This window comes from Stegodyphus dumicola, chromosome 7, assembly GCF_044657685.1.
Source record: "Stegodyphus dumicola isolate Sdum_Otavi_A_Nest chromosome 7, ASM4465768v1".
NCBI lineage: Eukaryota > Metazoa > Arthropoda > Arachnida > Araneae > Eresidae > Stegodyphus > Stegodyphus dumicola.
Window position 1 is genome coordinate 197,977,246 of NC_140774.1, and position 24,745 is coordinate 198,001,990.

General features: G+C 34.2%; 1 protein-coding gene across 1 annotated transcript in view; it reads left to right on the forward strand.

Annotated features, from left to right (window-relative positions):
- LOC118197576 (uncharacterized) overlaps positions 1-23,654 on the forward strand; it is a 138,955-nt gene extending 115,301 nt beyond the window's left edge. Inside the window, exons 4-5 of the mRNA XM_035369107.2 lie at positions 19,587-19,859; positions 22,871-23,654. Of these exons, the coding sequence (XP_035224998.1) occupies positions 19,587-19,859; positions 22,871-23,042 (445 nt within the window). The 3' untranslated portion in view covers positions 23,043-23,654. The remainder of the gene's footprint in view (positions 1-19,586; positions 19,860-22,870) is intronic.
- Positions 23,655-24,745: the final 1,091 nt, after the last annotated feature.

Genomic DNA, 24,745 nt, shown 5'->3' on the forward strand with positions numbered 1-24,745 from the left:
ATGGTACGCGTTGTACCTTCTGTACCACCACTATATTTTACAACAATTATTTTTCAGTTTCTCAATAGAAATGTTAAAAAATATATTTTTTGCCATTTGCACAACCTACTACTATTTGCATTAAATATGCACACATAAAACATACTAGATTAAAAATTGGTTATCATCTTGATTATCAAAATTAAATTTAAAATACTTTAATTCTAAAATTTAGTGCGAAATTCAACCCTGTTTATGAGACACCAATTGCTTTAGGTCTGGCCTTATTTCACTTAGCTTTAACCGTAAATCAGGATCCACTTTTAATTTTGTTCTGTATTTATTTTTCAAATATAATATGGAAGAAAATCCTTATTCACACAAATAGGTTATACAAAAAGGCAATAAAAAATATTCGCAATGCCTTTCAATTCTTTCTTTCGGTTCAGCCAAAAGTTAACACGTGTATTATTTTTGAAATTTTCAGTTCTATCAATTGTTCTGTTTTCTTCACGAGATTTTTTTAACTTCATAGTTTAACACTTTGTTTTCACCTACTATCATACCACCTTTTGCGTACCAATGGTTGGAAATGGCTGTTCTAGGGAAAGGTTCGTGTACTTCTCTATGTTTAAAATATGTGCTTTAGAGGGAAACCAAAGCCAAGTCCTTTTAAAATAGTCGTGAAATATATGTTAAATTAAGTATTGGTTTAAAATGTGATACTCATTCATTCAAGCATTAAAGCTCAATTTGTTCCGACTGCTGTGCAAGTACATATGACTCTATATGAAAATGTAATAAAATAGACCTCCAATTAAACTACTTCATATGGAAGGGATAAACGACCACTGGTTAGTAGTGATAGAGTTTACTTTACCGAATGAGCGTACGATGATCCAACAAAACGAAACGATAGCTGTTTTAGAATTCACCCTCCAAAAGACGTGCCAGGAAAGGTCGACTCCCCGTTTAGGAGAAAAAAGGAATGTTTCTCCTTCCATATAAAAACTGAGTTAAATTTTTATCATTTGGACATTATCTATACCAGAATTTTATGTTAATTCTAGGCAGAAAGGAGTTTCCAATGAATCCCAAAACTACTGAAAGAAATCAGTTCAAAGAATTGAGTGGCTCCAGTTGATTGGATTCTACCCATCCTACTCCTCGCTCGATTCTGTCCACATTTTGCTTGATTCTCGCACATCGCTGTTGATCCACAAACTGTTCCATATCTTATTATTAGTGAGGATGTGTTGTAAAAATGCACAGATTTCGGTTCAGTGAATGAACGGTTCTAATCTGATTCCATGAAAGAGTGCTTTTGCCCAACTCAACTGTGTTGTCGCCACCGTTAGATCTTGTTTCGTCTGGATCAGGAATCATCACTTATATATGGTAACTCCAAACAATTGTTACTGGAGGATGGTATTTGTTGTTGTTGTTGACTAATGCTCACTTGTCTGATGAATAGTCAGCCCAAGCCCACGAAATTCCTCGTGGCAAGGAGCGCAAAATACGCCTGCCATTGGCAACAGCCTTGAGCACCTTACAGGTGGCAGTGCGATTTAGTCCAGTTCCGCCCACAAGGAGCACACCAAGGGGACAGGGTCCAAGGGACTCCCACCGCTTTTCACCTACACTCACTCGACTTCGGATATTTAAAGTGCATATATAGAGCGCCCCTATGCTGCACGCGCACTATACATTTACAAACATCCATGCCTTCTCCGGGATTCCAACCTGGCCCCTTCGGCACGGCAGTCAGCGACGCTAACCATTAAATCGTTTGGGCGGCGTCATATATATGGAATAACTCGAAGCAACTGTTACTGGGGGATGGTATTTAGGATTCGTTGATGGCTATATTAGCCGGGGCCGGCACTAAGGCCGGTGCAACCTGTGCTGCTACAACGGGCCTGAGGCTGTAGATTTCCGGCAGGCATTGGGCGGCATATTTTACAAGACACGGATATGGGATGGTTCAACAAATCTACTATTCTGCTGTTTTAAATGTAAACAAACATGTCCGCCATGTTATTTAAAATTAGGCTTAACCTCACTTCAATAGCTTTTATATTGTTGATAATTTTACAAATATTGCTTGCAGATTTCCTAAAAGTATAAAAACGTTAACCGGAAGATAAGAACAACATAATTCAATAATTTTTAAATCAAAAAAATGCACAACTTACAAACATGTAAGAGTAAAGAAACTAAGATTACTGAGCCGGTTAACACAGTGGATATATATATAAATATATATATATATATATATATTTATATACGTTTGGTGCGGCCGATTGCAACCAAAATACGAGGTGCACATCTACATCTTATAGCAGTCCTATATACAAAATTTCAACGTTCTGAGGCTACTCGTTCTTGAGTTTTCTTCAGAATTCATTTTAAAACAGTTTTACAATTGTGCAGAATGGTCTAGTGCTGGACTGATTTAGCCAATAACTGTCACCTGTGAAGGTAGACATGCTTCGCTGCTCTGCTAGTATCGAGACCAAAGAGGAGAACCTACCGAACACGGCATCACAACTCAAACGGAGCAAAAGTGTAGTACGTCTTTTCTGTGCAGTGAGGGAAGCTGCAACACACCTTAGGTCAGATAAAAAATCTGATGTGTACACCACATGACTTCCTTGTAAGGAATATTAAATTATAAGCACTTTTTCTTGCATTTCATTTAAACTTATTGGATTGAACTAAATCTACTTCGTCGATAGCGCATAAACCACAATAGAATAAATGCACTGTTTAAAATTCACTCTAGTATTTGTTTACCATAGCGACACTCTGGCGCTATTCACATAACAGTGTTATATTTCGTTCATATTATAACTCATAATGCACAAAATTTATATCATTTAAAGAATAGAAATATCTAATCGTTGCCACATGTTCTATTCAAATACTATAATAAATCTAGAACGATGTATAAAAGAAATTAAGCTAACAAAACAAAAAAGAAACAGTTTTTCACAGGCGATTCAGTATTTCTCATTCAATTAATTCAGTTCTCACTTCCCGACAAGGCAAAAATACATAAAAACTCAAAATATCTGTATTAAAATTACGAAGTCAATCTTAAACACTTATTTCCTCGAAAAACATTCTCAAAAGGATTAAGCATGATTTTCATTCGCAATAATAAATGAAGGCGTCATCTTTGTTGTTGCGAAGCTCAGTCTCTCTAGATTGGCAACAAATCTACTATTCTACTGTTTCAAATGTAAACAAACATGTCCGCCATGTTATTTAAAAATTAGGCTTAAACGCACTTAAACAGCTTTTAAATTGTTGATAATTGTACAAATACTGCTTGTAGATTTACTAAAGGTAAACTTGTAGATTTACTAAATACTTGTAGATTTACTAAATAAAAACCTTAAGCGGAAGATAAGAACAACATAATTCAATCATTTTTAAAGAAAAAAATGTACAATTTACAAAATATAAGAGTAAAGAAACTGAGATCACTGAGCCGGGTAACAGAGTGGATATATATATATATATATAAAATATAAAAATTGTAGTAAGCTTGCCTAAAAGTTACCAAGAGCTGCTGCTCCAAAAGGTTCAACACGTTTTAAAAAAATTAATACATATGAAAATCAAACCATTAGACATGTAAAACATTAAAAAAAAAACAGAAACAGATAAAAAGTAAGCGGAAAATGGTAAATTAGCCCAATTCGACTTCCAAACTGGCTTTTCAAGGGAAATTTCAATTATTTGAACGTCGAATCAAGCTAACCCCATTACGCGTTTCGCCGAAACAGACAATTGAAACTTTTTCGCTAAAAATTTTTTTAAAAATTTAGACAAAGTGTCTTGGAAATTTTAATAGTCTCAATTCTCTGTTCCAATTTCCCGACGCGTCCGCACAGAATGACACATTAAGGTGTTAAAATATGTTAAACAATACCTAAACTTCCTAAATCTAGACTAAAATCAAAATTAAAATCAAAATAAAAACGAAAATAAATAGTGATGAGCTATTTGCCGCAATCGGCAGCACCAACGTATATATATATATAAATATATTTATATACGTTGGTGCTGCCGATTGCGACCAAAATACGAGGTGCACATCTGCATGTTAAAGCAGTCCTATATACAAAATTTCAACGTTCTGAGGCTATTCGTTTTTGAGTTATGCGAGATACGTACATATGTACGTACGTACATATGTTCGTACAGACGCCACGAAAAATTTCTCTTCAGAATTCATTTTAAAGCAGTTTTATAACTTTTTTGGAGCAAAAGAGTGTTTTATTTTGCCCTTATGTACAGATGTTACGCAAAAACATCGCTAAATTGCATTCGATAGCGGTCAAAATGGATATTTTCGTTGAAATATGCTGCCTGAAACTTTTCGCGATTACAATACTTCCTTTTTACTTCGTACAAGGAAGTAATAAATATTTGATTAATCCGAGAAGCGCTTATTGATTGAAAATCAATTTATAAACTATTTGTAGTCTATTGTATAAACTTATATGTAAAAAGATGACTTTATTAGGTTATTTGGAAGCAAGAGACGTGAAAAATGAGCAATGCCCTTGCCGAAACTTGAACCTAGACCTCTCGATTACGCGCCGTGGTAACCGTTCCACCACGTAGGCATGCTGGAAATAGGAAGTGTGTGTGTGTGTGATTATGACAAAGCCTCGAGGGCTATCTGCCTAAGAGGAGGGATGCCTTCGTGGAGGACTTTCTAAGGGAAACTGGCTCGTATACGCGTTACATATGGGGAAAACCACGAAAACGCCCATGCAGCCAGCCCGTTCGCGGGATTCGAACCTCGGACCGAACTACCAGTGTTCAGCGACTTTACCGCTCGGCCGCTGGTGGGCCCTGGAAATAGGAAGAAAATATCTTATAAGTTCTTGTTTTGAAATAACAAGACCCCGCTTTTCCATAATGGTCACGTCACAAGCACGTGATCTATATATATCCCAATATAGTTCAGTTTCTTTAATTAGCACTAATTATTCTAAACACCGTCTCAGATGCTTTAAGCCTTTCACTTAAAGATCATTTAAAATTAGTGCAAATGAAAAACAAGTAAAAAAAGGAGAAATAAACGGTAAGTGTGCAAAGAATCCACCATTGGTACAGGTAACATCCTTTTAAAACTGAAGAGGGTAAGTTAATGGATGAGTAACAACTTGAGAGCTTTTAAACGGTGCTTTTATTTAATTTAATCTTACTGCTCGTGCGGAATAATGAATTGCCTCTCAATACACGGCGCTTTTCATTTTTTTTTTCTAAAACTGGCAACGAAAATTTGAGCCGAGGGTAACCATCTTAAGCAAAATATAAACAGTTAACTCAGAACAGTTATAAAAGACTTACTGTCTATAATTAGCTGTTATTTGTTATATTTGGGTTAAGTAATAGACATAAAAATTTTTCTAAGTCAACATGATAACTGACGGATTTTGTTAAAAGCATGAAGAGCATTGATAAAAAAAAATTAGAACCTAATAAAATACGCAATAAGAATGGCCATTTGAGTGATGAAACATTCCCAACAAAATGATACGTATGAAATTACAACATGAAAGTTGTAGAGATATTAGGATTTTTTCAAAGATGAAATGCCCTAGCTGAGACTCGAGCCTGGTCCTCTCGAATACTTGCGTTATAAACTGTAAAAATTTCGTCATCATCTTAAAATAAATATATTTCTAAGCATACTTGCAAAACGTTGGACCTTTTTATACAAAATTTCCTAACATATACCTGAATTTACGTATTGGAGCGTTTTGAAATTTGGCATATTTTTTATAAGCGGTAATAACGCAAAGTGTGTTTTTTACGCACTTTCTTAAAATGATTTAAAAGAATGAACGATGTACCTTTCTTTCTGCTCGTGCACAACGAAAGGAAAAGGAAAATAGGTTGCCATAAATTAAGAATTTTGGCAGATGAATTATTCTTGACACAAATCGAAAAGGTGCAAGATAAATGTTTAAATTTCTCGGTACGTTTCTCACCGAATTTTGCAAAATTTAATATTTAGGCATAATTTGAGTCGCAGAATCGGAAAACATTCGATATGGCATTTCAGAAAACGTTAGATTTTGTGTGAATACCCATGTTAGAACAATGCTATTTGTAAATCTACTATATATACACTACATCGGGCTTCCGAAGCATGAAAAACGCAATTTAAATTACGTCAATTTGCCCAGAAGAATGGGACATATAGAAATGTTTGTGAAGAGTGTACTTGGGATTTGTTTAAAGCAACTTCCTTAAAGAGCGCCCACCAACGGACAGGCGGTAAATTCGCTGAACACTGGTAGTTTCGTCCAAGGTTCGAATCCCGCAAACCGGAATGGCTGAATGGGCGTTCTCGTGATTTCTCCCATGTGTAACGTGTATACGAGACAGTTTCCTCTTTTAAAGTCCTCCACGAAGGCATACCTTCCCTTTGGAAGATATCCTCGAGTGCTTTCCCATAATTAAAGAAGCCGAACTAGACCACAATGACGTCATTGCATAGCTCATGAGTTGACGAGTTACCACATTTGGCGTTTGGCGCCTTTTTAACTAAAATTACCAATAAATAACATAAATAAATAATGATTAGGTTTGATTTAGTTTGGTTTATTTAATTTTGGCAAAGCACTGGGGGCTATCTGCCAAAAGGGAGGTATGCCTTCGTGGAGGACTTTCTAAGAGGAACTGTCTCATATACACTTTACACATGATGATATCATTGTGAAAAGGCGAGAAGAATGAACATCGATCCAGTAATTTTGCAATTCATTATCCTCTTGTATATTCTTGGTATGTTCCAGGTTAACGCGTGAAAGTGTTCCAATCGATGAGTTCATCCTAAGGAATATAAACTAATATCAAAATTTTCATTTCTTACGATATCTAAACTTCTTTTTCACGGAGATCAAGCAAATGAGTTGTCGCATTATAGTTTTCGCTGTTTTTTGACACCAAACTTTTTTAAAGTAAAAAACAAAACGGATTATGCAGTTCGTCGATTTCCAAATGACAGAGAATCGCAAATGAATTTTTCCGAGACAAAGGTATCATGCGTATTTAAAGATTTTGTTCGGAAAGCCACAAAATGAAACTATATTTTACTAATGCCGAAATACCAAAATGATGCTGTAATGAAAAATATAATCGCAAAAAAAAAAAAGGTTTACAGGATTGGTTTGGTTTATTGAATTATGGTAAAGCCCTCCACGGCTATCTGCCTAAGAGAAGGGATGTTCGTTTACACTTTGCACATGGGAAAAACGACGAAAACGCCCACGAAACCAGCCCGACCGCCGGAATAATAATCCAGGGCAAACTACCAGTGTTCAGCGAAGTTTCTCACATTCCTTTTCTGGCAGTAGGCCTATCAACGACCGAGTGGATCACTGGTAGTCCGACCTGGATTGGCTTCTAGGCGAATGGGCTGGCTGTGTGGGCGCTTTCGTGCTTTTCCACACGTGTAACGTGAATACTAACCAGTTTCCCTTAGAACGTCCTCCACGAAGGCAAATAGACCTAGAGTAATCAAACAAATCAAACCAAACTTTTTATGATAGCTATTCTTTTCTGGTGCCAAGAGCTCATTTGTTTGAATTCTTTCAGTTGCAACCAGATTTGAAGCATCGTATCCGTTCGAAAAATTACCTACGATCTTTGTGAATTTCTGCATTTGCCATTCTTTTTATGAAGTTGTAAATATTGTTTAGGTAGCCCTTTGCATCTCTAGTTAATTACTGCTCTAAAATTCATATTTGTAGAGCCTTCTTAATCGAAAAATACCTATTTATAAAAGGCTATTTATTATGATTTTTATTCAGCTTAATTTGCTCCTCAAACATGCAGAATATGTTATTTATCTTTAGCAGTACATTCAATAGTTTCATTTAAAATGAACGCAAATTAAAAACTGAATGTTACAAATTATTAATTAAGCAAACATTTTGTAATGGCAGTGAGATTCGTCGCTTTTTTAAATCGGAAAAATAGTGACAAAATCTGTTTGTAAGTAGCAAATAAATAAGATGCACAAAAATCTGAAAATAATAAATGAAACAATAGTAAAATTCAGCGTGTGTTAATATATTCCGGAATATTTCAGATGAAAAACAATTGTTTCAATTTCAAAAATTTCTTTCGACTTAAAAAAAAAAAAATTTAATTATTTAAAATGATGACTAAATCTGTCGAAAATTAAACACAGAAAAATCCGATGCCCACGATACATGACTTCCTTTTTATGGCCTATTAAATTATACACATTTTTTGCTGCATTTCATTTAAACTTATTTCCTCGAATTTCATTAGAGTATATTTCTCATTCAGTTAATTCAGTTCTCACTTCGCGGCAAAGCAAAAATAAATAAAACCTCAAAACATTTAATTTAAAATTGTAAAATACAGAAAAATATAAAACACCAAATACAGTCAAAACAATTAAAAAAACTATTTTTACAATTGAAATTACAGTCTGCACGCAAAAACAAGCAATTCGGCCAGCGGGCAAGAAGGCAGATATTTCGGTGCACAAAACTGAAAGTTTACTTTTGATTCCACTCGGCAAAAAAACATTGACGATGCAGAAACTGACTTAATTTACTATTCTACCGAGTCTCAAATGTAAACAAATGGCGCCGTCGTTAGGCCTAGTGGAACTTAAACAACTTTTAAATTGTTGATAATTCTACAAAGATTACGCGCAAATTAACTAAAGGCACAAAAACTTTAACCGGAACATAAAAACTACATAATTCAATCACTTTTAAAGCAAAAAATGCACAATTTACCAACAATTACTAAGAATAAAAAAACTAAGTTCATCGAGCCAGATAACATAGTGGGAATATTATTTATATACAATTGGTGCAGCCAATTGCAACGAAAAAGGAGGTGAACAATTGCATGTTACAGTAGCCCCATATGAAAAATTTCAACGTTCTACGGCTACTCGTTCTCGAGTTATGTGAGATACATACATATGTACGTACAGACGTCAAGAAAAAATGTCTTCTGAATCCATTTTACAATCCTTTTTGGCAAAAACACTCCTTTATTCTATCCGTACGTACAGATGCCACTCAAAAATATCGTTTAAATGATTTCGATGGAGGTTGAAATAGATATTTTCGTTGAAATATGGTACCGAACATTTTCGAGACTTCCTTTACTTCGTTCAAGGAAGTAAAATGAAAGGAAAATTTTTGGAAAAATTGCAACCAAGCTAGAAAAATTGATTTCATTGTTTAGTGGGTTCTTCATCTTTGCGCTGTATTCCCACAATATCATCAAATACGGCAAGCAAGCGTTATTTTTTGAGAGAAATTGCACTTGAGGATTTAGTGCAAAATTACATGTTAGACATGTTATTTTGCAGAGCTTTGTATCTGCAAAATGCATCTAAAATTTTAAAGGTAATATTTTAAAGAATTTTGAAGTAAGCAAGCATATAGTTCAGTATTGAATAGTATGCACAGTACTATAAAGCTTTAAGGATTAGCATTTTACCAAAAAAAAGGTGGGAATAAAAAGAACATGCTTACTTTTTAGTCTTCAGTATGCAATTCTTTTTAAGTCTAAGTAACGACTGCACGTTGTTGTTAATAAACAGGACGTTTTTGCTCTTTAAGTCTTCAATGCACAGTTCTTGCAAGTCCATACAATGCTTCGTATGTTTATACTGCCCAACTCACTTTTCAGAATATTAAGTCTCTAGTTATAAAAAGTAGGGATAAGAATGTAGTCTACATATGACAAATCTGAAGAATAAGAAGAATGGCATATAACTGCGACACTTTTGCTTGCTAGAACTGCGTGGAGAGAATGAACTGTATTCGTAAGCCTAACGCACTGATTTCTGCTCAGAACTACATCCATTATACCTTTATAAAATATGAAGTCCATCGCTTGTCTCTCATGAACAAATTCATTATTTCCAATCGCTTTCCAATCAAAAAAAGGTCAACAACACTTCTTCACTCGAGATTTATGAAATAGAAGTCTCTGTGTCATGATGAATCTCCTCCAATCCAAGCACATGTCCTTTTGTATCAGCATCATAAACAAAGCACCAAGTTTCATTTTCTCCAGTCACAATTTACTCGAAAAAATTAGCACTTTTCTCCACTTTCCAGCAAAGATTTATTGCTCTGATTTCGAATCTACGTCAGTAAGAGTTCACTGTTTCAAAGCAAATGATTAAATGCATAGAAAGCATTAGCTGTGCAGACGATATTTTGGGAAAAGAAGTTGAGATATCAAAGTAATAAATTCTGTCAGTTATCGTTTGGCTGTTTTCTAGAAGTTTGGTATAAAAAATTAGAACTGAAACTTCGTAGTTGTATGATTTCAGAATTTTGTCTTGATGGATTATGAATTATCACAAAATCCTTCTTTAGTGAGAGTTTAAATGCAGTAACACAAATATTGTAAGCCAGTGATTCCCAACCTTTTTCTTCCATCGACTCTTTTCACTTCATTGCACCAAGTAAAGAAAAGTACTGTAAACACGAAAAATTCTGGGTACCATATTTTAAAGAAAATATCCATTTTGACCGCTATCGAATGCAATTTAACGATGTTTGTTCGTGATGTCGGTACAGACAGAATAAAAGACTCTTTTTTCCCCAAACGAATTAAAAAAACGGATTTAAAATGGATTCAGAAAAGATTTTTTTTCGTGCCGTCTGTACGTACGTACGTATGTATGTATCTCGCATAACTCAAAAATGGGTAGCCTCAGAACATTGGAATTTTGTATGTAAGATGGCTATAACATGTAGTTGTGCACCTCCCTTTTTAGTGGCAATCGGCCGCACCTTATTTTTTATTTTTGCAATTAAAATTGCTTCATTATATATTAAATTTATATTAGCTTTATACGAATAGAATGTTTATTAAATTCAAATATACACCCATTCTGTTACTCGGCTCGGGGAGCTCAGTTTTTTTTATTCTTATATGTTGGTAAATTGTGCATTTTTTGCCTTAAAAATTATTGAATTGTGTTGTTCGTATCTTCCGGTTAAGGTTTTTATGAATTTAGTTAAACTGCATACAATAGTTGTATAATTATCAACAATTTAAAAGTTGTTTAAGTGCGGCTAAGACCATTTTTTTTCACCATAGCAGCCATATTTGTTTACACTTGAAATTCAGCAGAATAGTGGATTTGTTGCCAAGCTAAAGAAACTAAGCTTCGCAGCAACAAAGATAACATCTTGTTTTAATATTGCAAATTAAACCATGCTTAAACCATTCTGGAATTATCATTTAAGTTATTAAATTATGTCATATATTGACTCAGCGTATCGCCCACAACAAATTAAGTCACTTTCTGTGACTTCAGTGTTTTTTTTGCCTAGTGAGACCAAAAGTAAACGTTCAGTTTTGTGCACCGAAAAATCTGTCTTCTTGCCTGCTGGCCGAATTGCTTGTTTTTGCTTAGAAACTCTAATTTTAATTGTAAAAGTTGTTATTTAAATTGCTTTAACTGTATTCATGTTTTATATTTTTCAATTTTTAATCAAAATATTTTGAGGTTTTTTATGTATTTTTGCCTTGTTGCGAACTGAGTTGTTTGAACGAGAAATATATCTCTAATGAAATTAGAGGAAATAAGTTTAAATGAAATGCAGGAATAAATGCATATAATTTAATATACGTATAAGGAATTCATGTGGTGTACACATCAGATTTTTTTATTTTACATGGTACAGAAAATTATTTGCAGGAGGGTTGACAAACAAACAGTTTCTGCAATTCTGTAGCATTAACGATGTAGTATTTCTAAATGCATTTCACTCCAAACATACTTAACTTTTGTGATTTACCTACCATTAAATGAATGATATGAAATGAGAAAAGGAATAAATAATGTCTACGCAAGAACTGCTGACATGCTTCACATAAAGGCCCAGAAAAATTGCATCATTACTTTCTTCCTCCCCCCCCCCGTTTCGCTTCTATGATTTCTGTGGCAATACCTGAAAGGATTTTTTTTTTTTTTTTTTCGCAACCCTTTGAAAGCCATCCTCTTTAAAAGACACTTGAGAAAACGTCTGTTTAAATACGGTAGCTAAAAAAGGTACGTCTGAAACATAAACGAACGGCACTTTTATTTATGTTGCCAGATGTAAGTAATGTAATCTTTTGAAGGTTTTGTATTATTTACGACGATATTAGGTTTTCTTTTTAGGCCAAAAGGCGTTTGCCCAGAAATGGCTATTAATTTCGTTTTGGCATTTTGCGTTAATAACTCTAAATGTCTGTTCACTTTTCAAACTGTTGCCACCAAATATTATAGCCTTATATTATATTTAAAGAAATTATATAATGAAAAATCTTCATGAATGTATGTATGTTTCTCGCATTGTGATAAAACAACGGTACCTAGAGCCATCCAATTTTTAATAATGTACGTTTCCACCCGAATATGGACATCTGGAACCCCAAATTTGGAATTTGGAATTTGTTTTCTTATCTATTTCATATTTTGTAAACCTTTAACGAATTTTTGTTAACGAACGAACCTTTAACGAACTCAACGATTTCAAAGCGAGCAATGGCAACACTGTACGAAAAAAAAAAAAATTAGCTCCAGCGTGCGAGATTGTGTATCGGAAAATCTAAAGTTACACGCATTTTAAAATTATTTTGCAATATTGCTGCTGAATTAAATTTTATGGTTTAAGTTCGAAGAACATTATATTTAATAAATAAAGGTAACCTAGAAAACGTAAAAAAAAAAAAAAAAAAAAAAAAAAAAAAAAAAAAAAAATGTCCCTTTGGGCGTAATGTAAAAATCTAAAGGCTTTCAGATTTTTTTTCCTTTCACATTTATATAGTTATTTTATCTTTTATTTACCAATTATCTTTTATTGTATGTTTATTATAAGAAACTTAACTTCTAAAGCGCGATGATAACTTTCAATTATAAAAAATTTATAACTGCCGTGCATTTTCGATTTTCTGTATAAGCCAAGAAATTTTAGCAAATTTTTTACTCTCGAAATTTGGGAATCACATTGTATACGAGTTCGAAATGGATTACAAATAATTAAATTATAAAAATCATATTATCTCTGTTATAAAAGAAGGAACATGCCTGTATTGTGGCAAACTGGTGGCACCAAGAACAAATAGATTTTGAACACATATATTTCTCTACGCAGCCGATTTTTGAATTTGTTATTTATTTACAATGTTTTGAGTGAACGTAATGAAATTTTTATTAGCGATGTGAAAGAAATAAGTTGATGCTGGGTAAGATGTAAAATATTTGTCTTTCCTATTTAGTCAACGAACTCAGAAATCTAAGTTACCACTACTCGAAATAGAATATTTTTATCTTCCACGCGTTGTTGTGCTGCCATTCGATAAAGCGTAAGATATTTTTCTTTCAAATTTACTCTGTCTGTTATTCATTAACAAATTAAGCGACTGAAAAACATAAACGCAGTTCTTCATCTGTATTATTATTAATAACTAGCTGGGATTGTGAAATTTTACCACTTGGATTCATTAAAATCGTTAAATGTACTTCTTTTTTTTTTCCCTAGAACAACTATTGTTCAAGCAAGTCAATTAAATAATTTTAAAAATATTTTTGTTTTATTTAATTCTAATAGCTATTAAGCAAATTTCTTATCGCATGCCTTCCTGTGCTGGAGGCAAGTTTGGAAGAATATTATCATTCTCCATGCCAGCAATTAACATCGTTGCCATTCGTCTCATAAATGATATTATATATTTTCAGTTCCGTTCATAACGATACGGTTCAAAACTATCAGAAATCGCAATTATTTTCATCCGAGTAGCTTTCACTATACAGTAGAGATGAAGAACTGTATTTTACTAGTGAAAACTAAAATGTAACCCGAAGGCAAAAAATCCTTATCATTCATTGCTCGAAAATAAAAATTTAATAATAAATGTATGTATTCATAAAAATACCGGAGCAGGATAATGCGACACCAAGGCGCCTCTGCCCGAAAAGCTATCCCTGTCGAAAAAAACTTGTCATTGAGATTTATATCTATTAAAAGAATGTTCGATATCAGAAATCCATAAAATCTCCAAAAGAATATTCACAAAGAGTTTCTTCGGAGAGTAGACGCAGATACATAATTGAATAATAAACATTCACTGAAGACAAACCAAGACAAACTAATATTAGTAAAGTAATATGTCCATTAACAATTGTCATGGGGCGTTTTACATTATTTACATCATATATATATCCAAACTGGCTCTTGATCAAGAACTAAATTACTTAGTAGCTATTGACAGGGGCTTTATACCCAACATTATTAATCAAGCATTAAAAAATTCTCACCTCAACGCACCAAAAGGCACACTCTCGTTTTAGGATATTATAAGAATTTTGTTGCCTTTCCTTTCTTTCCATCAATTTTCTATAAAACTGCATGTATTTTAAAGACATTTAACTTTCGGGTCGTTTATTCTTCTATCAATAAAATTCCGAGTTCCATACTCAAAGACCCCGTTCCGGATATGAATTCATGGGGTATTTACAGGACTCCTTGCCTTTGTGGTTTAATTTACATTGGCCAAACTAAGAGAGCCTTAAAATTTCGTGTTAAGAAACATGAGGCATATCTTAGGGAAACGGAAACATGAAAGTCCTCTGTTGCCCAACATTGTTGGTCCAAAAACCATACTTTCAATTTTTCTGCAGCCAAAATTAATCAGAAAACATCTTCCATTGGTGAATTAGATTTTCTTGAGGAGCTTTACATTCAAAAAAATCATTCTGTTCTAGTTAACGATCCCAATTCCAATCCCTCTTTGCCTTCAGTCTTTAAGGAAAATATGTTAGAATTTTTTATGAAATTACGTTTCATCAATAGATGACGCCAGTAGCTTAACTCCTTGTCCAGCTTTTCTTATCTTATTTTATTTAATCACTATAGCTTATCTCGTTCATTTTCGCTTTAGCAGCTGAGGCTGATGGTTTGGGAAAACCATCGAAACTAGTCGTGCGAAAATTTACAAATATAACGCTCATTTTTGTTGTTTTGACTTCTAAATTAATATATGTTGTTGTTGTTGTTATCAATCTCACTTCCCTGCCAATAATCAGCACAAGCCCACGTTGTTCATTGTGGCAAGAATCAAATGCGCCTGTCATTGACATGAGCCTTGAGCAGCACCACATAGGTACAGTCACCTATACAGTACCATCAGCAACCGAGCGGTAAAATCCCTGAACACTGGTATTTCGGTCCGAGGTTCGAATCCCGCTAACTGGCTGGTTGCATGGGAGTTTTCGTGGTTTTCACGAGCCAGTTTCACTTATAAAGTCTTCCACTACGGGATTCCTCTCTTCCGGGTAGTGCCTTAGGGCGGAACACGTAAATATTAATAATAATAATGTATGGTACTGCTCAGTCCCCCCTCCCAATTTTAAGGGGAAAGGGACGCGTAATGGCAGACCGCACATTGAGTTGAACAATGTTAAGCAAATTTCGCTTACTGCGCATGCTTGATGGCGCGGGGAGAAATATTGGCGACTAAGCAACCCTACGCTAGCTTAAACTGTAATGTTGTGGAACTTTGCTTATTAGTTATTTTTAACGTCCATACCGATTTCACTTGCTTATTTTTCTAATATATATTTCATTGTAATTTGTCAATAACAGTGCATTTAATATTTGTTAACATATGTTCGTAATAATTCGTTATTTAAATGTAATTTGTTTACATGTTATAATTCAGTAATTGTAAACTGGAGTATCTCGCTTAGTTTGTTAGCATATATTCGCGCTTTTATTTTCTCATTTCAAAGAATTTAATAACTAGCGTTATTAAAGAATTGTAAAATTTCTTCAGTGTTATTTGCAAGCACTTGTTATATTCCTCGGTGTTTCTTTATGTATGTACGAATGGGACGTATGGTAAATCCCAAATTGTTTTTATTGCTTAAAAGTATAATGAATAAATTTTCAACTAATATATCCTAAATTTCAGTCTTTTTCGGAACGAAAATTTGTACAGTTCCAAAGGAATGTGCAGAATTTTATAGGTATTATATTTTACATTTTGAATGAAAACACTGCTTCACATTACTTCGCAATAATTTCAGCTTTCTAGTTGTTTGAGCAGTACAGCAAAAAATAGTATTTTAACAGAGTAATTAATTTACATTTACATTATACTCTACGAAGGTTTAAACGCCAGATTTGTTTACAAACAGATGGCGGTACATCTACCATATACCGTATTTATCTTCTTTTCAAATCGCGCCAACATAGTAATTACGCCAAATTGTTTTCTGGGCATGCGCAGTATGCGACATTCGTTTAACACTGTTCAACTCAATGTGCGGTCTGCCATTACGCGAAAGGGACGGGTCCGAAGAGTCTCCCACCTCTGTTCACCTGCCACCAACTTTGCAAAGAGACTTTCAGTTCCCCGCACATTTAGAGTGTCCCCATGCCGCACGGATTTTATACATCTATGCCTGCTCCAAAATTCGAACCCAGGTCTTTCGGCACTACAGTCAGAGTCACGAACCATTAACCCGTTTGCGCGGCGCGTCATATATATTTATATATTTATTGCCAATTAAACTAGATTTTTTTATGAAATTATTTGGTTATATTTGGTGTTATAGTAAAAACTTTGGATCTGCGTTCAGCTCGTCGTGGATTTTATTGTTATGCATGCACCGTGGAGAGGTACACTGCGAAAAAAAAAAAAAAAAAAAGACAGTTCTATATCTCCCGTCGTCTTCGGCCAATTAACGAAATTCAACTTCCGTTTTTCATATCTCGAAAGCGCGACTTAGGATATAGATTATATTTACCATTGTTCTAATACAGGTATTTTGACACAAAATCCGACTTTTTCTGAAATGACATGCCAATTATTTTCCATATTTGGATTCTACGACCAAATGATGCCCCACTGCCAAGTAATATACAAAATAAAAAGTAAAATAAAGTAATAATAAAATAAAGTAAAGTTTGTAAAAGTCGCACGAGTAGTTTTTGAGTAGTTTTATATCATAAATTAAGGAAAAACCACAAAAATAGCGATAACTCCCTCAAAAATAAGCCAAACCGTGTAAAATTTGAATATGTTGCCAAGTAAGAGTAGCTGAGTAAAATCCAATATGCAAATTAGTGGCACTGCACTCGGAATACGTCATTGGCGAGGAGCATAAAAGTCCGTGTTTGAGAGCAAGCCCACATATTTCACTGTGATAGTGACATCAAAAATCTGAGATAACCAATTCGTAACAATGACCTCCAGGCATCATTTGCCTGCAGAACTGCGATGGAGAGCCATTGGGAGACTAGAGGCAGGACAAAGTCAAACAGAAGTGGCCAGATGGCTAAATGTGAGTCCTTCTGTGGTTCATAGACTTTAGAGGCAATTTCAAATCACAGATTCGGCACCTAGGAGGTTCAACCAAGGACAGCCACAGGCTACGACGAGCGCCGATGACCGATATTTGACATTATGTGCACGCAGGAATAGAACCTCTACTCCGACTCTTCTTAGATCCTCCCTTGCTGCAGCCACCGAAAGGTTGGTGTCCACTTCAACTGTACGTAGAAGGCTTCACGAAGGTGGTCTCTATGCGAGGCGAACAACCATTTGCGTGCTGCTCAAGTCACGCCATAGGAAAGACCGTTTGCAGTGGGCACGCGAACATGTCCACTGGACGCCTGCGCAATGGAGGGCTATTCTCTTTACGGATGAGTCCAGGTTTAGTCTAGAACGCGATAGTAGGCATTTTTTGATATGGAGAGAACCTGGAAGCCGTTATCCGTCAAACATCCGTGAAAGATGCATACGGAAGAGGTAGTGTCTGTGTTTGGGGCGGCATCTCTTTGGGTGGACGCACAGAGCTACATATTTTTCCAAGGGGAACCGTGAATGCTCATGTATATAGAGATGACATCCTTGATGCTTATGTGCGCCCATATGCTGGGGCAATAGGTGATGCTTTTCTGTTACAGGACGACAATGCAATACCACACAAGGCTCGTATCGTAGATGATTATCTTCAACAGGAAACAATTATGCGCATGGAGTGGCCAGTTCGATCCCCGGGCTTGAATTCTATCGAGCACGTTTGGGATGCTTTAGGGAGACGTTTAGCTGCTCTCAATCCGCCACCTTAGACCCTTGCCGCGCTTGCAACTGCTTTGCAAGAGCAATGGTTCTCGTTTCCTATGGAACTGATAGACCGCATAATTGAAAGCATCATACATCGCTGAATGTGCTGTATTGCTTCTAGAGGCGATTATATGCCATATTGAAGATACTTTTACTATAGCAAACTGACATCTTCGATTTGTTCATTTTATACATGTGCTAATTTCTATGCTACCATAATTGTCTGGTAATTTCTTTTTATGTTGTTTAATACCTTACTGTGTGTTGTATATTGTGGGTAAGTTTCATAAAATTCTACATGTAACTTTTTAAGTAATCGTGATTTTTGCGATTTTTCCTTAATTTATGATAACCAGTGTAACTCTCAAAATGTTAGCTCCTCGATGCTAGTTTAATTTTATATATATTTATTAATTTCTCTTTTTTACCTGATGCCTTCTCCGAGAATTCGAAATTTAGGTTCATTACAAATATAATTCATCCATTTTTTATGATTTATTTTTTTAATTTGTATTTTTTAAACAATTTTTATAAATTTTTCGAAATATATTATGATTTATAACCTATAACATTTTTCTGTCATCTTAAAGTACATGTAGTTCTATGTATACCTTCAAAAAAGTAGAGCAATTTGTTCTCGGAAATTTTGAATAAATAGTAATTTTATTCAAAATTTCCGAGAATATACGTGAATTTACACATTGGCGCGTTTTGAAATTTTTCATATTTATTATAACCGATAATAACGTCAAGTGTGGTTTACTCACTTTCTTAAAATTATTTCAAATAATGAAGGATGACCTTTTTTTTTCCGCTCGTTTACAATGAGAAAAAGGATAGGAAACTAGGTTGCTATAAATTAAGCAGTTCGCCAAGTGAATCATTCTTGGCACAACATGGAAAAATACGTCAAGATAAATTTGGAATTTCCGATATACAGTCTCGCGCGCTGGAGATAAAAATGTTTTTCTTTTTTCCTCCCGTGCAGTATTGCCATTGCTCGCTTTGAAATCGTTCAGTTTATTAATCAAAAATTTGTTGAAGTGTTACAAAATATGAAATCGATAATAAAAAAAAATTTCTAATTCAAATTAGGGCTTCCGCATGCCCATATTCTATGGAAGATCACGTTATTCAAATTTTGATGGCTCTAGATACCATTGTTTCATCACAACGCAAGAAACATACATACATTCATGCAGATTCTTCATGATTTAATTTCTTTAACTATAATACAAGGCGATAATATAGGGTTGCAACAATTTGAAAAGTGAATCAACGTCTGTAGTGAATCGACGCAAAATGCCAACACGATGTTTCATAATATAATGTTTCATAAATTTTTATATTTATGCAGCAATAAATTACTGTATTGTAACTATATAAACTCACTTCCGCCATAACACCGTTTTCATTTTAGTACCGTTTCTTTCTAGGCGAGAACTTATGTACGTTTTGAATTCTGATTCCTTCTTGCTGGAACGTTTGGTAATGCCTGACCAACAGCTGGAGAAGATAAATCTTATAGGGCAAAATAGCTCCGAAGAAGACACTAAAACTGAAGAAAACTATATTTGTAAATCAGATATCAAGTATGGAACGCCGCTAAGAGCCAAAAATGTCTTGGGAAAATGGAAAGTCATCGTTAACATGGAGAGAGCTATAGGAAGAGGAAGGTTCATCCAGCCGGTAAGACTGGAAGTTTGCAGGTAAGAATATTGAATATGTATTACTTTGTAATAGAAGCAAAAAACATTAAACCATTCATTGCACATGATGTTCTGACTACTTATCTCATCTACTATCGTATCCACCACCTACACCACTCCCATTCTTATCATTATCATATAATTACTGGTTTACTGTTATACATTATGAAAGCAAGTTAAATATTCTAAAAAGGGAACAAATATAGAAATGGCCTTTCTACGTATTTTGTCAGAAAAGTTCCAGGACAAAGGTGGTAAAAAAAATAGAAAATTGCATTTACTAAGTTGTTGAGACATTAGGCATTTTTGGAAGCAGGCAAGATGAAAAATTAGCAACGCCTTCGCCGGGAATCGAACCGCGGACCTCTGAAATACCCGCCCATCTTGTAAACTACCACACCACGAAGGCATGCCAAGAAGGTAAGAGAAGTACCTTATATACGCTCTCTTTTAAAGGGCGACTGGTGTTTTTAGGGGTGTGGAGAATCATCATCCACCACTCTTTTAGTTCGGGCGCCACTTATAGAAACATTAGATTATTTGGAAGCAGAAAAGATGAAAAATGAGTAAACGCCTTCGCCGGGAATCGAAACGCGGACCTCTGGAATACGCGTCCAGCGTGCAGACCACCACACCGGGAAGGCATGCCAAGAAGGTGGGTAAAATACCTTATAAAGTAATCATCCTAGCTGCTGTCAAAACATTCCCCTTAGCTATATATACACAACTGCCAACATTACTGGAGGTCTTGGAAGCAAGTGGGTAAATCTTCAGCTGCGATGTTTGCAAGCTCATTTGTCACACCCCGTTTTGGATGTCTGTAATAATCTTGATGAAGCTTTCCTTTCAGTCACCTTCTGACTCACGGAAACAAAACAAAACAAAAACAAAAAATCACAATAATCTTTGACACAAATGTGAGATCACCTCTGGCTCTATCCAATAGTGCAGCAGAAATTCTTCATCTTTCCACACGCTCGACGCATCGGTATCAGCTCTGGGATCCTCTTGCACTAAATCTCTGCCTTCACGAAACCTTTTGATCCTTGTATATTCGGGTGGAGAAGTACGTTATTCAAAATTGGATAGGTACCGTTGTTCTTTCACAATGCGAGAAACATACATACATTCATACAGATTCTTCATTATTTAATTATTTTAAATATAATACAGAGCGTTAATATTTGGTGGCAACAATTTGAAAAAAGAAACGCCGTTTATAGTGTAACGCCACAAAATGTCAAAACGAAATTAACAGCTTTTCTGGCTAATACCTTTGGCCAGAAAAGGTATTAGCCAGAAAACTACCTTGGGCTAAAACTACCTTTCTTTGAAATGCAATAACCTCGATTTTTACATCCCTTTACAATTTGTTTTATACAAATATTTTCTTTGGAAAGTGCACTTACTTTAACTTCCAAGCCATTTAAAAAAAAAAAAAAAAAAAAAAAAAAAAAAAAAAAAAAACAACCTTATTCTGCATTCTAATCAAACCAAAACAGAGGCAGACGATTATATTGAAAAAGGTTTACTATTCTGTTTCGAGGGCCGTAAAAAATCGCCAAACTATTGTTAATGCCAATGCTGCCAAAAATAATTGCGGCAAGAAAGGAAGTATAATCAGGACTTAGAAGAGAAGGGCTAGCTCATAGAGCTTTTCCCCCTGAAGCAGAAAGTGAGAAGTGATGACGTAGCCATGATGACACTGAGCGCGACAATATAATTCACAGCTTTGAAATTAGCGTTTTTGAACCAGCGTTTAAAATGAGCTGTGTGTGAAAGATAGCTATAATTTGGAAGAGGCAATGTTACTGCTTTATGCATTTTAGACTGAACCATTAAAAAATTTAATAATGCTTACTCAATTTTAAAATAATAGATAAAATGTGCTACTCTTTTAACATTAAGTTCCAAGTTTTTTTTTATTTTATTTTATTTTATTTTATTTTATTTTTATTTTTATTTAATGCACGTTTATTTCTAATCATTTCTTTGTTTGCATGCTAACTGAAAGAATTTTTATACTGCTAGCTAGCCCTTCTATTTATCCCTGAGTATAATAGTAAATAACTATCTAAGATTGATGTTTTAATTTAGATGAAAGGTTAATGTCATATAATACATTTTTATTATTATAATTTATATGAAAAAGGCTTAACATGACTAAATGGAAGCATAAGAGTAAATAACTATTTCAAATCATTATTATAATTTATATAAAAATTGCTAAACCTAACTGAATGGATGCCTGCATCGCTATTTCGCTACCGACTTATCGCTAAAGCATAATTTCATCTCGTTGGTTCTTCAAACGTAATTTTCTATAATGAATGATGCCTGTTCTTTGAAAATATTCTCGGTAAAGTGCAGAATCGCTCACTTATTTGTTCGCCGCTTTTTACAAGGATAAAAACAATTAGATTTTTGTCAATTTTCTTTTACTTTTTAAGTGAAAATAGGTCGATGTGTACATAAATAAAGTTAAGGGTGTGCGCAGTGCCATTTTTGTGCAATTCTAGGATTTTTTTTAAAAGTAAAAATAGGTCGATGTGTACATGGATACCGAGTATGTGCAATTCTTAAAAACGCTTCAAGCAGTGGGTGATTCTGCACTTTACCCAAAATTCTATTGCCGACTTTTCGTCATGGGCAATTCGCAAATTGTTAAATGCATAGGATATCAAAAAAGGATTCAGAAATTAAGCTAGTATTTCAATGGCGTGTTAAGAAATGTAGAACTATATAAACTTACGGAATCTGAAATCAGCGCGTACGCTAGATTTGGCGCGCTGTTAAATGGGCGCGTTTGCTAGATTTGGCGCTTTTGCGCGTACATTTTCGCTGCAATTTTTTTACGGCCCTCGAAACCGAACAGTACCGAAAAAGGTAAATCTTTATCTCATATTGCTAATGAGGAAATACAAGATGTTATTAGATTATAGTAAAACATTTCTATAATGTGCACCATTTTAAAGCGCCATTTTAACTGTGACTTTAATTCTGCTTTTCAGGGAAAGTGGAGAACCATGCAGTTACACAGATAACAGGATAAAGACTACTTGCGTTCAGAAATTTACTTTGCAGCGCTTCTTATCCTGGAGTCCTGAACGAGGTGTTCACAATGATGTATATAAGCTCCCTGTAGCATGTTCCTGCCAGATTGTTGAAGAAATTGAAGCTTGAAGCAATGATGTCACACTTGGACATCCTGAGTGACAAATCACTGTGCAATCCATTGTTGTCACTTTGAAGCATGTTAAATATGTTCAAATATTGTTTTGTTAAAAGTGTTGAAACACTAATACAACATTTTTGTGGTGCGTTAGATAACTTATCAAAATTCTGTAAGTTTTGTGTTAAATCGTGATAATTCTCCATTTCTTTGCTATATAGAACACTTTGAATAAGTTGACAGAAATTATATATGAAAATTCAAACGTGAAATGTTTTGAAAAATATATGTGTCAAGTATAAACTTGGGTTGCCAATCATAAAATATCTGCAGGAAAATCTTGCTCGTTTAAATGATTTAAACTTTCTGAGACAGTTCGTAGCGATTAAATTCATCAAGAAAAGAATACATATCTTCAAATGTAAACTTTTCTTCTTTTGAAAGAGCTAAAACTGTATATTCAAGAGAGATCGTGTTTTATAAGGGTTTTTTTTTTAAATAAGATGAACAAAATAATTCAAAATATCTAGTCTGTGTATCTATTGGTATGGTTCAAAAGTTTCTGAATTTGTATACACAGTATATTGGTTAATAAACTGTACTTTATGTACCTTGCCATTTGATTTACTTTTCATAAAATTGTCAGCTATATGTACTTCATTTGCACTTCTGAAAATATGATTATAATCGTAATTTACTTTTTTAAGAAGCCAAGGAAAAAAGTATGATTACTTATTTATTTTTGAAAAAAATATGGTATAGAGATAGAGAACTAATAAAAATAAAATTAATCCATAAACAAATTATGTACAGAAAATTTCCTTTTCATGTAAATCAAGAAAAGGTTGTTTTAAACTGGTGCAGAGTTGTGGTTACCTAGTAGAATTTTGCACTCCAGAGTACTGGATGCAAATGAATAATAGAATAAGTTGGTATTCCTGTAGACTTAATAGCACAACTGTATCTCTGTATTTTAGATCCAATAAATAATTTGGAGAGATAACAAATCTATACAGACAGAGGGATAGGTTTTAATGAACTTTTAATTGGTAAACCTTTTGAATCAAAATTTAATGGATATACAAAATTTCTTCAGCCGTTTGGAATTTACAGTGATACCTCCGTTTTTCCATTTCTTGTTTTAGACTTAACAGGACAGATGAACAATGCATATCAACCCATGACATATGAAAAAAAAATCTGGTGTGTCCGGAGCTAGGTTCAGTTAACAGCGTTACATGTCATTCATTTTATAACTCAAAAAACAGTAACTTTAGTAACAAAAATTATATCATCTGAAGAATTACCAAATGTTCTCTATTCAAATACTATAATAAATCTAAAACGAATTATAAAAGAAATTAAACAAATAAATAAAAAAGGAAACTTTTTTTACAGACGATTCAGCGCCGCTTATCTAATGCGCACGCGATACTCGTAAACATTATCCTCTGTCCGAAACAGACTGGCGACAGTATTTTCTGCTAATATGAAACACTTATTTCCTCGACTTTCATTAGAGATGTATTTCTCATTCAATTAATTCAGTTCTTCCTTCGCGGCAAGGCAAAAATAATAAAAACACAAAATATCATCATTAAAAAATTCAAAGATAAAGAAAAACAGAAAACACCAAATACAATTAAAAAAATTTTTGCAATTAAAATTACAGTTTCTACGCAAAAACTAGCAATTCTGCCAACGGGCAAGAAGA